This window comes from Bos grunniens, chromosome 1 (assembly GCF_055505025.1).
Source record: "Bos grunniens cultivar Pamir isolate PY7600 chromosome 1, Bosgru_T2T1.0, whole genome shotgun sequence".
Classification (NCBI taxonomy): Eukaryota; Metazoa; Chordata; class Mammalia; order Artiodactyla; family Bovidae; genus Bos; species Bos grunniens.
This window is the reverse complement of record NC_141165.1, coordinates 75050111-75066950: the sequence shown is the minus strand read 5'-3', so window position 1 is coordinate 75066950 and position 16840 is coordinate 75050111. Positions and strand designations below refer to the sequence as shown.

General features: G+C 36.7%; 1 protein-coding gene across 10 annotated transcripts in view; it reads right to left on the bottom strand.

The window, feature by feature from the left end:
* The window catches only part of VPS8 (VPS8 subunit of CORVET complex), a 302600-nt gene that overhangs the window by 137054 nt on the left and 148706 nt on the right, over positions 1-16840 (bottom strand). For all 10 annotated transcript variants that reach the window (XM_086397371.1, XM_086397382.1, XM_086397390.1 and 7 more), the window contains 2 exons: positions 10833-10922; positions 7779-7825 (listed from right to left, as the gene is read on the bottom strand). In XM_086397371.1, coding sequence (XP_086253497.1) covers positions 7779-7825; positions 10833-10922 — 137 coding nt within the window. The remainder of the gene's footprint in view (positions 1-7778; positions 7826-10832; positions 10923-16840) is intronic.

The following is a 16840-nucleotide window of genomic DNA, read 5'->3' as shown; positions in this document are numbered from 1 at the left end:
TGGACTGTGAAGAAGGCTGAGCGCTGAAGAATTGATGCTTTTGAACCGTGGTGTTGGAGAAGACTCTTGAGAGTCCCTTGGACTGCAAGGAGATCCAACCAGTCCATTCTGAAGGAGATCAGCCCTGGGATTTCTTTGGAAGGAGTGATGCTGAAGCTGAAACTCCAGTACTTTGGCCACCTCATGTGAAGAGTTGACTCATTGGAAAAGACTCTGATGCTGGGAGGGATTGGGGGCAGGAGGAGAACGGGATGACAGAGGATGAGATGGCTGAATGGCATCACTGACTCGATGGACGTGAGTCTGAGTGAACTCTGGGAGTTGGTAATGGACAGGGAGGCCTGGCTTGCTGCGATTCACGGGGTCGCAAAGAGTTGGACACGACTGAGCGACTGAACTGAACTGATCTTACCATTTAGATAGCTGCTTCCCTCATCTACTTTCTTAGACAGTTTTTTCACTATAAGTATGCTGATAGGGATAATTTAATATTAACTACTTTTTTCTTATGGTATTTTCTTAGAATATATTTTCCAAAATGGACTCACTGGAGCAAAGCATATGTATAATCTTAGAGCACTTAATACATATAGGTTAAACTATGAAAAAAAGAAAGTGGACTAAAAAGAAGGAACACATATTGAAAGGGCAGGCAGAACAAGCCTGTATCCCATGAACAAATAGTTCAATACTACTGAGGAACAAAGGGGAAAAGAGAAATGGCAGAATGGAAGAAAATTCAGTTGAACCAATACTCCTGAATAAAATTAAGAAGGGTCTTTTATATTATAAATCCAGGATTTTACCCTGGCTAACAGAAGCTAAAAGAACTTTGAGAAAGGGAAACAGAACATTATCATTATTTGGCTGTTTGAAAAGAGAAGTAGAAAAATTAAGAGGGCTGATTACGAGAACAGCAACAGAGACCAGGAGAGTGATACTGAAGGAATGAACGAGGGGATTGGAGGGGGCCAAGAGGAGGACTCACATATAAGAGATAGCCAAGAGGTACATTTTGATGATTAACGTATTCTGTGTGGTAGGGCTGAAAAGGTGCAGAGGAGCGGTGAAGAAAAGTTAAACTCATCATTGCACCTAGTATTTTATTTAAAACGCTTACACTACAATTGCCTCTGAAGCCAGGGTGCCATCCTATTCACCATTTTATCTCCCATGCCTGTCACAGTGCTTAGTATGCTATAGTTACTCAGTAAGTTTTTAAATGAAATAAATATGTGGATACTGCCATTTGCTAAGAAAGAAAATAAAGGAGGAGAAACACATTGAGATTGAAAAAACAGTATAATTCTGAGCTATTTCAATCTCTCACACATTGCTTAGCAGACAACAATCTCACTATAGAGAATTATTAAGGAACAAAGATATAATTGAATGTAAGCTGTCTATCCACCCAGCCATCCAATCATCTAGTTACCTGAAAGGAGATTAGGAGATGATGATGTGTAAGGATTTAGAAGACTGAATTTGAGCTGCTGGCAAAAATACTAACCAGAGATAGAGTATCTGATGGTGAGTCTGGCCAAGTAGGCACTCACTGAAATAGGAATGCATTTTTATATGTTAAAGTTCATGAAGATATATAATATTCTTTTCTTTTTAACTTTGAAATATGCTATTTCAACACTGTGTCAATATCTTAAAATATCCCTTCAAAATTATCCAGATAAAGTGACAGATACAAGTTAAATCAATGTATAACCATTTCCATAATCTATGTTTTTGTTCCTTGGCAAAGACACTCATTTCCTTAGCAATGTTCAATTTTTACTTTATTTTGATTAAAGACTTAGAAACACAATGTGATGTTTTATATGTTTTTTTTCCTACAAGAAAATCATACCACATATTTCAGAGGCATCCAGAACATTGTTAACAAAGGCTAAAATCGACATTACTGAGAAAACTGTACTGAGGAAAATACTATAAATATAAACACACTTGTACATTCTCTTCATTCCTTCTGAAGCTCATAGCCCCACGAAAACGATCAGTGTCCTTCTGCATTGTCCCTCAAGCATCCCCACTGTACAAAGACCTGCACCTGGGTGTAAAGTATCAGAACTGCGCTAAGAATTCCTGGCCAGCAGGAAGGCACCTGGGGAGTAGGGGTGGGGTAGAGTTTTATGTAGCAGCTGTTCTCAAAAGAAGGAAATTGGAGGAGGATGCAAATCCTTTCTCTCCCAGGCTGTCGGCCTCAATTCAGGCAAATAATTTGCTTCTGGAGGATTAACCTCCCTCCCTTCAAAACTATCTAATCTTTCTATATACAAATGCCACCAATATCTTTGTAGGTCAATTAATTCTACAAAGGACATTATTTACAGAGCAAAGGTAACTTAAAGACATTGGATAAAGAAAATAGAGAAATACACATGAGAATTCAACTAGATTATTGGTTCCCTAAAAAATGCTGTTGACAAAATAATGAAATAATAAACTCTTGCTTTAAGTACTCAATAAATACAAGTAAATTTTAAATCAAATATGCATAAACTACACACACACACACACACACACGAATGAGGGCAAATCCTACTAACTCAGGTTTTTGGGGCAAGAGGAAAAAAAAAGTAATATTCTGATTTGACACATATATATAAGCAGTCCCCACCCCAAAATAACTTTCTTTCATTTTCTCTACTTTCCAGAATGCCGCTATAGGAGCCTCATGAGAGGAAAAACCTGGATGTTTAAAAAAAAGTCTTACTGCTTAAGAAGAACAGAAAGAGAACAATCAAAGGTAAAAATAGTCTGAAGTTGTCTGCCAGGGAAAACTGCTAGGCAGAACCAGTCTACCTTCTCTTGATGTTCTTTTGACCCTAAACCCCTTTTTCTATACTCCCCTCGGTTCCCACTTCAGATTTCCCAATACCTGCAAAGATTCTAATCCTTTACTTCAGATCAGTCAACAGCATACTCATTTACAAAGGCTAAACTGTGATGGGAAATCATTCAGAGATCAATGTAAACTAGTCCATACTACCTTGAGGTCAACTGGCATTGAAAAAGGGCTTTTTTCAAAGTTGTGTATACTTCACTGTATTCATATGGTAACTGTACATTCTCACTGTAAAAGTGTCACATGATACAGAAATTGACAAGCAACTGGCAAGAGTTTTGAGTGTTTTGATTGGGGATGGAAGAAGTTAATCTTGGATTTTACCTAGGATCAATACTATATTTCTGAATGTGCTAATAAAGTGGGGAGCTTGAAGAAGTGTGTGCACCCTGCACCCCTTGAAAGAAGAGGACAGAGTGGGAGGAGGCAGAGTTCAGAGGGCACTCAAGACAAACTATAATTCAGAACTTGGTATAAGGCAGGCTTTGGAAGCAATGCCTCCTTACTTTCTCTGAACTCAACCTTCCTAACCTTCCTCCCCCTCAATCCAGAATTCAATGTACATATTATCAGTGATGGGGTTCAGGACACACTTTCCCAAAATTTAGCTTGTTGGCATATTGATGGACTCTCTGCCCTTCCCCTTCTCCCATGGAACAGATCACAAGACTACCTTATGAAAGGTTGGAGAAGGAAATGGTAACCCACTCCAGTATTCTTGCCTGGAGAATTCCATGGACAGAGGGGCCTGGTGGGCTACAGTCTATGGGGTCACAAAGAGTCAGACATGAGTGAGTGACTAACACTGACTTACTACTTATGAAAGGTATTCTCTCTCTTCCTAGAGGGAAGGAGCTTCCTCATCTCTGAAGACAGAGAGACACTGAGAGGAATCCAAACAAACATTCTTGCTAAGTTTCCCCCGGTGTATTAATTACCCTTAGCTCATAGCCTTCAGTCCTAGTACATTTGTCCATGACTTTCTACTCTTCGTCAAACCTAGCATAAAATGCTCAGGTTTAAGTGCTTCTTCAGGTCTTCATTTTCTTATCAAAGTTTCCATATCACATAAAACACTCAATAAATTTATATGCCTTTCTCTTCTTAACCTGCCTAGAACCTAGACAGGTAGAAGGAAAACAGTTTTTCCTACCCTCACTGGTATGATATATTAACATTGTGAATCAAACAGGCTTTTATGGGTTAATTGAGACACGATCATTGAAACATGTAAAATATCATGTAAGAAACGAGTTGCCAGTCCAGGTTCGATGCACGATACTGGATGCTTGGGGCTAGTGCACTGGGATGACCCAGAGGGATGGTATGGGGAGGGAGGAGGGAGGAGGGTTCAGGATGGGGAACACATGTATACCTGTGGCGGATTCATTTTGATATTTGGCAAAACTAATACAATTATGTAAAGTTTAAAAATAAAATAAAATTAGAAAAAAAAAATACTGTTTATATAAAAATGACTGTACTGAAACGCCAAACATCAAATTTAAAATAAGTTTACAGCATAATCAAAACTGATGCCTGCCTCCTAGGTAAGACATAAAGTAAGAGGATGAAGTGTAATGGGTTCTGGGTTGGGACTCTCAAAGCAGAACACCAGGTCTTTGGCATCTTGGATATGGTGGATCAGTAGGAAAGTACGCTCTCTTTAAAGGTGGAGCTGAAGTTTTCAGTCTTTTTCTGTTAAAGAAAAAATTATCCATGACACTTGTTAAAACGGTAAGGTAGACTTTATTTGGACTATCATGATAGGCATGAGGAATACAATGGGGTGTTGCAGTAAGGGAGACAGACTGGGCTCAACTCAAACACAAGAAGTGGAGATAGCCATGGGGTAGGGGACAGTCCATGGACAGAACCTAGACAGGTAGGTTCTTATCCTATACTAAGAGCATAGGATAATTCTTTGACAAACTGACCTAACAGAATACTTGCTGAAGGCAGGCCAGGATGATCAGATATTTCCTGGGGGGGGTGGTAGGGAATAAGAAATTTGGACAGATATCAAGGGTGACCACATATTGAGGGTAAGGATTCTGGCTAAACTGACATAGCAGGATTCTTCAAAATACACTCCACAGAAACAGAGATGGAAGCCCAAGGTCAGACCTAGTGGAGCAGAGGGCTCAGAGGAGTCTGAATAAAGTTTGGTCAAGAGGAGAATCTTTGTCAACTCTTAATTTCTCTAGGCTAAAGTAAAGCTGGGGACCTGGCTCTTATCAAAAGTGAGGACATTCCAGGTCATGTGGCTTTGTGGGGAGAGGAAAGGGAAAGGACTGTGTGTGCACTGCTTCTCTCTGAAGTAGGTGAGACAGAGCCTCAGAGCTGAATTGATGTGACAAGGAAGGAGTAATGTGTGAAAAATTAACTTAGAGTTAATTATCCTGGGTTGGGAGATATGTAGGGAGATAAAATATACTGCTATTGTTTAGTCGCTAAGTTGCATCTGATTCTTTTGTAACCTCATGGACAACAGCCTGCCAGGCTCCTCTGTCTATGGGATTTCCCAGGCAACAATACTGGAGTGGGTTGCTATTTCCTTTTCCAGGGGATTTTCCCGACCTGGGAATTGAACTTGTGTCCCCTACATTGGCAGGCAGATTCTTTACCACTGAGCCACCAGGGATATATTGAGTAAATGTAAAATTATTTGTGTTTTGCTAGTGAACAAAACAATTGTCATAGTACTTCTAAAGGATCTTTAGTTCAGTCGCTCGTATGTTATAAAGGATCTTACCTTATAACATATTTATAATCTAGGTATAGGTAATAATACAGCAGGACTTTTCATGGAAGACCTCTAATACTCTTGTGATTTGCCATTTTTATTACTGTGAAGTTTAACTAAATTAAATATCAGAGCAATAGCATAGCAAATGACTATACTGACACTATACCTAATACTTATTTTAAAAATTAAGATTTCAACACCATCGTCCTCTATACTTTGCTACATATGAGAAAAGACCAAGTTCAAAGCTGAACTTCTCTGTCCTTCCAGCTTGAGTATCTCCAGGTAGGATGGTTGGAGAACAAGGACTCAGTTAAAATAAATTATTCAAGGGGAAGAGGAGTCAGGTCTTAAGAGAATGGACCTGATACTGGTGGGATAGAAGGAATTCTGATCTGGGGAAAAAAGGGACATGGGATCCAGAGAAAGGGCTGGGCACCTCCTTCCTCTTCCACTTAGCTCAGTCCTCCTTGGCCTCATATCCCTTCTCAGCTCCACCCTCAGCCCCATCCTTCTCCCAGCTTTCTTCCTTCCCTCCTACCCCTAATCATAATTCTAAGGTATCTCCATCAGTTAATTCCAGCAGTGGGCTAGGGCCCAAACTGGATCTGAAGGAAGAACAAATGACTCATACAAATTATAAAAAGATGTCAAGCCTCAGTAATTTCTGCAACCAGGGAATTAAAACATAGATACTTTGAAAAGGTGTTGAACTGGAGCTCAGGAGGGTATGTAGTCAGACTGCTTTTCTCAACATCCACACATCTGTATGACTCAATTTAAAGAGGCATAATCTGGTTAAGGTTTAAATGGTAGAAATTTCAAAAAATTTTTACATTCTACAAAATTCCTGGTATTTTGGCATTTAAATAGGCAGAGAATACTAGAATAACCAAAATTTTTTATTTTTATAATAATATACTTTGGCCACCTGATGCGAAGAGCTGACTCATTTGAAAATATCTTGATGCTGGGAAAGATTGAGGGCAGGAGAAAGGGACAACAGAGGATCAGATGGTTGGATGGCATCATGAACTCAATGGACATGAGTTTGCGTAAACTCTGGGAGTTGGTGATGGACAGGGAGGCCTGTCGCGCTGCAGTTCATGGGGTCGCAAAGAGTGGGACACAACTAAGCAACTGAACTGAATCTCAAAAGTAAGTATATGACTGTTTTCAATGGCTAGTGTACATTACAAGGCATGTGAAAGCTATGTCACCCTAGAATATTACATTCAAGTCAGTGATGCTTAACTCCACATGTACATCATGATAACTCTGTGGGGTTGGGCTCAGGCACCTATATTTTTAAAAGTTTCTTAGGTGATTCTGACACACAATTCTGGTTAAGAGTGACTGTCTTAAAACTGTTAGTTGCTCAGTCATGTCCGATTCTTTGCAACCCATAGACTGTAGCCTGCCAGGCTCCCCTGTCCATGGAATTCTCCAGGCAAGAATACTGAAATGGGCAGCCATTCACTTCTCCAGGGGACCTTCCCAACCCAGGGATCAAAGCCAGGTCTCCTGCACTGCAGGCAGATTTTACTGTCTGAGCCACCAGGGCAGGAAGACATTAAGATCTCATATACAGAGCTGCTCTGCTTACAAACCCATTACTAATCTCATCATCTCCTTGGTTTAGTTTTTATTTGATGAGTATTACAGGAGCACTTAAAGAAACATTTAAACTTTCCTTCCCACACCTCCAGAAAGTTATTTAAAACTAAACATTTCAAATGAAAGTTTAAAAAGTAATACATTTAAAGGTGGGCTGGGAACTAGGTTATTTACTTTGAAAAGTAAAGCTGTCAATCTACAGTATAGAATAAGGAATCAGAAGGAGTGATGCTACCAGAGGCAGGGGAAGCTAAATGGTCATCAAATTCTTCCTAAAACATGTCCTAATGGCATGCCTTCATTATTTTATTTAATAGATGACAATTTATCATGTAGGTTCACATTCAAATGGGAAGAAAAATATACCTTCAAGATGTAATCAATTTTCCAATCATGTATTTAGAATAATCTCTATAACCAGTACTCCTGCTAATATTAAAAATCAAGAGCTAACTATACCATCTGGATATCATGAGTCAGTTTCTAAAACTCAATTCATTTCCTTTGGTTTTTCATCCATGTATTATGAAAAACTAAATTTTATAAACATACCTTGGGTCAAGAAGGCTTCTTAAAAACTTGAAAAGCAAAACCTGGTTCTGAACAGAAAAATAAAGAATACAATTAAATATTAAAACAAACTCTTTCAACTATGCTGTGATAAAGAATTTTAGAACATCCCTTTAAAAAGCATGTATGCATATGTTTACTTCTAGTAAGCTCTCTGTGCAGATCTAAGAAATGCTGAAGAATCATTTGGAGGTCATTTCTTCTTAGTAATTCTAATCATTGTCACATATTCAATTCTGAGTGCAGAAGAAATATAAACACATTGTTTTGCCCCTCAACCCTTGCCAAAAAAAAAAAAAAAACGCCCTCTACTGAGACAAATCCTGTAACAGCTCCCAGCATGAAGACCCTTGGAATGGGTCCAGAGCAACTGCTCTGACCTGCTCTGGCTGCACAGATGGGTTCACCCTGCCTCACCTGGTTCTCCCTGTGACAATGGCCAACTGTGAGACAGTTAATCTAGGTGAGGCTCAAATAGCAACCACCACCAAAAAAGCTCATTACCTTTCCAATATAATCAACTACAGAAGAGACAGCAAACTACAACAAGTTAAGCCTGCTGTGCTGCAGTCCATAGGGTCACAAAGAGTCGGATACGACTGAGTGACTGAACAACAACAATACTGCATGATATAAAAATTTTATAACAATTCACTCATTAGTGCACAGGCAAGGCTTACCATGAAGCAAACATATCAATTACACTAGGCTACCATAAAGCAATCATACTGCTTTTTCATTATCAATGCATGAGTTGTTATGCTTGTAAACAAATACAAATTTCTTTTTCACATTTTTTCATTTTTGATGTCATGTTTTAATAATATATATAACATATACAGTGCTTTTATAAGACAATATTGATATGAGTACTGATGGATGATTCATCTTATAAATATACAACAGTATTGATAAATTTTGTTCAGTACCGTAAATGTATTTTCTCTTCCTTAAGATTTTCTTAATAACATTTTCATTTCTCTAGCTCACTTATTCTAAGAATACAGTATATAATACATATAATAGACAAAGCATGTGTTAACTGAAGGTTTCTGTTACTGGTAAGATTCCCAGCCAACAGTAGGCTATCAGTAGTTAGACAAAAGTTATATAGGGACTTTTGACTGCATTGAGATTGGCACCCCTAACCCCTGCATTGTTCAAGAGTCAACTGTATATGTTTTTATATCCTTATCACTTTATCAGTGTGCTTTTGGCCCATGGCCTCCCTTGTGGCTCAGCTGAAAAGAATTCGCCTGCAATGTGGGAGACCTGGGTTCAATCCATGGGTTGGGAAGATCTCCTGGAGAAGGCAAAGGCTACCCCCTCCAGTTTTCTGGCCTGAAGAATTCCATGGACTGTACAGTCCATGGGGTCATAGAGTCGGACCCAACTGAGTGACTTTTCTCTTCTTTCTTTTGGCCCACAGCCAAAAGAAATATTCACTGAATTAATAGATGACTCCTTATCTTGAGTTAATGGGCCTCATCATACTGGACAACCAACCCTATAGACCCAGGAGTCATTTTTTACTCCACCCATCACATTCATCTAATTTCCAAGCCCCACACACTTTATTTCACAAATGTGTCTTAGGCTTGTCCTCTCCACTGGCACTGCTTTCATCCTGTCCTAACCATTTCTTGCCAAGACCTTTTGCCTTCCAACTGGTCTCGCCTCTATTTGCTCTCTTTGCCAGCCCATTCTCCACACACAGAGTTAATATTCTATCAAATGAATCTACCGGTATCACTCCTTTGCTTAAAAAAAAACTTCAGTCTCCAGCACACAGGAGATATAGCATAATTTCTTAGCATTATATACATGACTGTTCAATATCAGCCCCCAAACTCTTATTTTCCAGTCTCTATACATTTAATTCCTTCCTTCCAATATACCTTTTACAGATTAATATAATGCTTCTTCCACCATCGTCTTCACCACATCATTCTCTGAATATGAATGCTGCTTCATGCCTTCAAGTCTTTACTCACCTAGAGCCCATTATCTAGAATGCCCTTTTCAATTCTCTGCCTGGAAAACTGACACCAATTATTCAAGACCCGGTTTGGGCGTATCTGGGAACACTTGTCTGACTTGCTCACACAGTCTGTCACTCTCTCCTCTTGTTCCTACAGCACTTTTTATGTATGTCTGGTGTAGCGCTTATAACACTATACTATGGTTATATAAGTGCTTCTTTATTCCACAGGAAAAATTAAGAAAAAGACTATATTCTGATTAGTGCCCCCCCAGAGCCTACCATACTGTGGTACAGAGTAGGACCACAGTAGTATGTAGTGTGAATATGAATGAATGAAATGAAATCAAATCCATGTCTTTTATCACCCATGCCAGCTGCGCTCCCCCCACCCCCACCACTACTTTGGTTTCCCTCTTGCATACCTAACTTCCACTACTATAATTACTACCTGAGGACTCTCGGTTGTGCTACATGCCCCTGTCATTGTCCTAATCTCTATCACTTGCGGCCACAATGGTAGTGAGCAAAACTCACTACTAGCACTACCACAGTAGTGACAAATGGAATGCTGGTCCATTAAACAGTACTTCAAACTGAGCATCTCAGTATTCAGCATTAAAACAGCTGTATTCTAGCTAAGATTTTCCCCCAAAAAAGTTCTAAATAGACGGCATTAGCCCAATAGGAGCATGATAGAAATCTAAACAAATAACATCAACTCTGAAGAGAATATGGTCATAGTCACTATAGAAAAAAATAGAGTTGCGGGGGGCGGGGGGGGAGGACCCTCTGTGGATTACAATTTTAGAGTAAGTACAGGTTATATTTCCAAAAATGTTTCTGTGATGGTAATATTCATTATGCACAAAGATAAACTCCCTCATTTCTGGACCTAGATTATCACAGAATTGCTTCTAAGCATGCCCACGCACACACACAATGTGCAGAAACTGCTATTAAGGCAACAACGAGGGGAAGAAACCATTACAATACAGATTTCTTAGGTGGGTATTCAGTAACTGCCTCTCCACTAGATGTTCTGCAGAATTTACCTGAAGTTTCTTAATGACTGTTTCGATCTGTTCAGAAAAGTGAGTAGCAACCAGCTCTGCAGCTTTACAGGGCTTCAGGGCCACAAGTTCCTGTAACAAAAGAAAAAGATAAAATAATCTTCAGTGTTAAATTTAAATAGAATTTCCACAAATGTGATGCATAATACCAACATCAATACTTTCACGAGCTTCTATACTGCTTTTCAGAAGACCTCAATATAGGGCCACAATTTAAAAACATATTGCAAGTGAGCAAAATCAGAAAAACATCATGTAAAAAAAAAATCAGATTTTTATATAAAAGGTAATTCAGAATTTGTAGAAAATGAAAGCACTAAAATTCTGGATTTAGGCCATGATAGCTACAGGATGAATGAAAGCTCCCAAAATTCCCTGCTAGTGAATTTACCCTTGAGCTTAAAGTAATAACTTAAAGAAGTAGAAACAAAAAAACAAAAAAACCCCACACAGTTGCTATTTCTTTAGCTAAGACTTCTGAAACTTTACCTCCAATGCCTTGTAGATTTTAAAACCAAAATTGTCTTAAGAAATTAACTTAAGGTCGTAAATCTCAAATGACACTAAGAGGTTGACCACTGTTAATAAGACCTATTTCTGTCAAATCTAAGACTTGCCATCTGCCCTCTCCTTGAACTTTCCTAGACATTACTGGCTATCCCTTTCTTCTTGAAACTCTCTTCTTACTTGGTTTCTGTGACCCTATTCTACCTTTTCAATTGTATGATCCATGGCTAAAATGCAAAGGCTGTCTATAGATCAACATATTATACTGTCAAATAAAAATACAATGAACTATCATGACTGCAATATTCATGATATATATCTAATAATTTTGTGTTGGTATTTTAGAATTAATAATACTTAGCTGACACAAATAACTGTAGTTTATACTATTTTCATACAACACAACTCAAAACAGAAAAGGCACAACTAATCAATATCACATATAAAAAGAGGGATATTACTATTGATCTTCAGATATTAAAAAGATAAACTATTAAGAATTAATCTATGTCCAGAATTTGAAAATTTAGTCAAAATGGCTAAATTCTTAGAAAAATGTAATTCAATAAACTGACTTAAATAGAAAATCTGCATTGATTAGTAGTCACTAAAGAAATTGAATGAATAGTCAAAAATCTTCCTATATAAAACACTCCAGGCCCATATAGCTTTACTGGTAAGTTCCCAGCAATCATTTAGGGAAGAAATAATTACAAAGTTAATTAATCTCTTACAGAGAATAGAAAAAAACTTCTTCAGCTCATTATATAAGGGTAACAAACCTCTGATACCTAAACCCTGTAGAACATAAGGAAGGAAGGAAAATTACACATTGGTCTTAACTGCGAACATTGATAAAGACAGAATCTAACAATGTATAAAAAAGATAATATAACAGGCTCTAAGTTGCATTTATCCATAGAATTCAAGGCTGATTTAATATCAATAAAATTTATGACAAAAACAGAATAAGGGAGAAAATTTTAGCATACTAGAAATAGAAGACTTCCACAAAAATCTTTATACTAAACATTGTATGTCAGAAATAAAATTTTAACCATATTATTAACATTAGTGTTTTGCTAAAATATATGAAGTTGTGACAATAAATCTAACAGTAGATGAATCTACAGAGGAAATTATAAAACACTCCAGAAAGATACTGAACAGACAGTTACACCATATGGTCATAAGGTAGAAGCCTCATAATGTAAAGATGTCAGATTAAAAAAGATTCAAAGATTCAATGCAATCCCTGTCAAAATTATAAGGTTAGGAACTTGACAAGTTGATTCTAAAAGGTATTTGGAACTAAGCAGCCAATATTCTTTTAAAAATATGAAGACTTATTATAAAACAACAATATTTCAAGTAGTGACTTCAAGACCAATCAAACAGAACAAGACCCAGAAAAAGACAAAACACAGAGATTCTTGACATCTCATGATAAGGTGGCACTGTTGAGCAGTGTGTAAAGGTAATCTTTTAAAATAACTATTGCTAGGACACAGATCAATGGAACAGCAAAGAAAGCCCAGAAATAAACCCAAACCCACACTAACGGTCATTTATCTATGACAAGGCAAGAATACACAGTGGAGAAAAGACAGCCTCTTAAATAACTGGTGCTGGGCAAACTGGACAGCTACATGTAAGAGAATGAAAACAGACCATTCTCTAACACCATATACAAAATAAACTCAAAATGGACTAAAGACCTAAATGTAAAAGCAGATACTGTAAAACTCCTATAGGAAAACTTAGGCAGAACACTCTGATATAAATCATAACAATATTTTTTTGGATCCATCTCCTAGAGTATTGAAAACAAAAGCAAAAATAAGCAAATGGGACCCAATCAAACTTACAAGCTTTTGTAGAGCAAAGGAAAACATAAACAAAATAAAAAGATAGCCTTCAGAATGGGAAAGAATATTTGCAAACAATACAACCAATAAGGGATTGATTTCCAAAATATACAAACAGCTCCTACAGCACACACACACAAAATCCAATCAATAAATAGGCAGGAGATCTAAACACATTTCTCCATTTCTCAAAAAGATGGCCAATAGGCACATGAAAACATGCTCAACATTGCTGTTAGAAAAATGCAAATCAAAACTAAAATGAGGTATTACCTCACAGGGATCAGAAAGGCCATCATCAGAAAGTCTACAAATAGTAAATACTGGAAAAAGTGTGGATAAAAGGGAACCCTCCTATACTGTTGGTGGGAATGTAAACCGGTTTAGTCAATATGGAAAATGGAGGTTCCTCAAAAAAACAAAATTAGAACTATCATATGATCCAGCAATCCCACTCCTGAGCATATGTCTACCTAGAAAACATAAAAACTTTAAATCAAAAAGATACATGCATTCCAGTGTTCATAGCAGCACTATTTACAACAGTCAAGACATGGAAGCAACCTAAATGTGTACAGACAGATGACTGGATAAAGAAGATGTGGTATATGATGGAATATTACTTAGCCATTAAAAAGAATGAAATAATGGTATCTGCAGCAACATGGATGGACCTAGAGATTATCACACTAAATGAAATCAGACAGAGAAAGATAAATAACCATATGATATCACTTACATGTGGAATCTAAAAAAAAAAATGATCCAAAGGAATTTATTTACAAAACAGAAGTAAGACTCACATACACAGAAAACAAACTTACAGAAACCAAAAGGGAAAGCGGGGAGGGATCAATTAGGGATTTTGGATAAACAGATACACACTACTATATAAAAGGTAGATAAATAATGAGGACCTACTATACAGCACAGGGGACTATATTCAATATATATCTGGTAATAACCTATAATGGAAAAGAATATGAAATGGAAAATATATATATATACAACTGAATCACTTTGCTGTATACCTGAAACATTGTAAATCAACTATACTTCAATTTTTAAAAAGGGGGAAAGATTCAAAAATGGAAAAAAATTGTTCCTGAGAGAACTAGGTATCCATATTTTTTAAAAAATTAATTAATCCCCACTTCAAACCCTATACAAAAACTGCTTTTAGGTGGGTCTAAGATTTAAAGTTGAAAAAAGAAACAAGAAAGACAACAATACAGAAGGACTTCAGTACCAAAGAAAAAAAACTGATTATTCTGACTACTTAAAAAAAAAAAACTTTTCTTAAAAAGAACCATAGAAAAAAGCCACGGAATAGAATATACTTGCAATATGTATCACTGAAAATAAGACTAACATCCAGGATTACAAGGAATTCCTTCATGAATGAGTACAAGAGACATTCTAACAGAAAAATGGGCAAAAGACTTGAACAGTGATGTCACAGAAAGAAAATTTAAATGGCCAATAAATATGTATATATCAATCTCAGTAATTAAGGATATGTAAATTTAAAACAAAACGAAATGTCATTATACATCCACTAGACAGACAAAATTTTAAAAGTTCAGCAAGAATACAGAGTCAGTGGAAAATCTCACACAATGCCGGCATCTGCTGACGTTTAAAGTATTTATCCCAGTTAAGTGGCAACTACACACCCCAGAACAGAGATTATCAAATGTTAACATGCATCAAAATCACCAGAGGGGCTTATTAAAATATATTGTTGGGACCTGTCGACAGAGTTTCTGATTCATTAGGCCTGAGGAGAAGACTGAAACAGCATTTCTATCAAGTTCTCAGCTGATGCTGTAATGCTGGACTGGAGATCAAACGGAACCACTGTCCTAGAAAAATGCATGTGGCTGTGTTCAAGATGCATATGTAAGATACCAATAGAATGAACAGAATACTTATAAAATTTAATACTGTACCGTAATAAAAATGAACTGCAGCTACATACAACAAAATATAGAAATTTCTCAAAATATTGAGAAAAAGAGAATAACCTCAGAGTATAACCTCATTTATATAAAGTTCAGCAACAAGCCAAACAAAACATATATTTTTAGGGGTGCAGGCAGATGCAATGACAATATATAAAAGTGTAATAAATTATCAGAAGAACGAAGATAAATACTCATTATCCTTGTTCTTCTGATATTAGTGAGGCAGTGAACCGTGATGAGGAAAGGATACATGGGAACAGTCTAGGGTACTAGCAATAACTATTTCTGGTATGTTGAGTTTTAAATTTTTTATTAAACTGTACTTTTATTTTATGCACTTTTCTCTTTATATTTCAAAATGAAAAGTGTTTTTAAAAATTTCATGAAACATGAATTGTCCATATTGGAAAAACCATCTAAATGAGAGATTCTTTACTGAAATCCACAGACCCAACCTAAGAATGGCTTTTAAGAAATCTGTGGATCCTTAAATAGTGAACAAAATGATGCATCCAAGCACATGTGCAAGACTAGGAAGCACAGGTCCAGATCTTTCATTAGAGTCTCAAATGCAGTCTGTACCTCGCAAAGTGTTAAGAACCACTAATCTATACGCTATGTACGTATACTGTCTGAAAACTTTATTATAAGGACTTTCCCTCTACACACTTAATGTTGATTTTATTTATATTAAAAAAAAGCCACACAAAACCTTCAACAAAAAGTCTACAGATTTCTAATGTGACCTTCAGAAGTACTAAAAAGTTCAAGGTAAAAAATAAATAAATAAAAGGCACAGATGTGGGGAAAATAGTCAGCAGAAATAATTGTTGTGCAGCAAAAATATTTCTTGCTTCACCAGTATGAGTTTTCTGCTGAATAATTTGTTTGTTCATGGATTAATGCATCATGTTTCACATTATGCAGAGAGACACAGCTTCATTTTTGGATGTCTGGAGTCCATGTGCTCAAAGCACGGCATAATGCAGTTGAAATGAAAAGAACAATGAGCCATAATGTAACTATGAAGACTTAAAGGGGATGATGGAAAGAAAAACAATACCAAATGATTAGAAAAAAAATATATAATTCACAGTCAAAGAAGGTTTTCTTGGGTTTTCTTTCTTTCACCAAGACATATTGATCTTGTTGTTAGCAGAAACATGATAAGACTAAATAACATATATGTGTTCTCATTCCAGTAAATGAAAGTGTGGCAATTCCTTCATCCTACTGACTGTAACACTTTTCACATCAGATGTTTTATATTAGATGCTGTTCACATTTCTAATCTAAACTTCATAATCATCAGGAATTAAAAGTATTCACATTACATGCAATGCTTTCTGAAAGGTTCAGAGCTCATCCTTTCTTATCATTTTTCATATGTAAAAAATTTTAAAACATGTTGAATAATCATATCTTTCACTACATCTCTAAACCCATCACCATCTCCTGATCCTTGCTACAACGAGGAAGAAACAAACTTTGTAGATGTAAATGTTATTTACAAAACTAGAACTACCTCAGCATCCTTCATTACTATTTCTTTTTCTCAATAATTAGAGGACTAAAAAATCAGAAGAGATTCCAACAGCTCTCTAACTCTGTTGGTTTCTGAGGAATATTGTATGTTTTGAACCTAAGA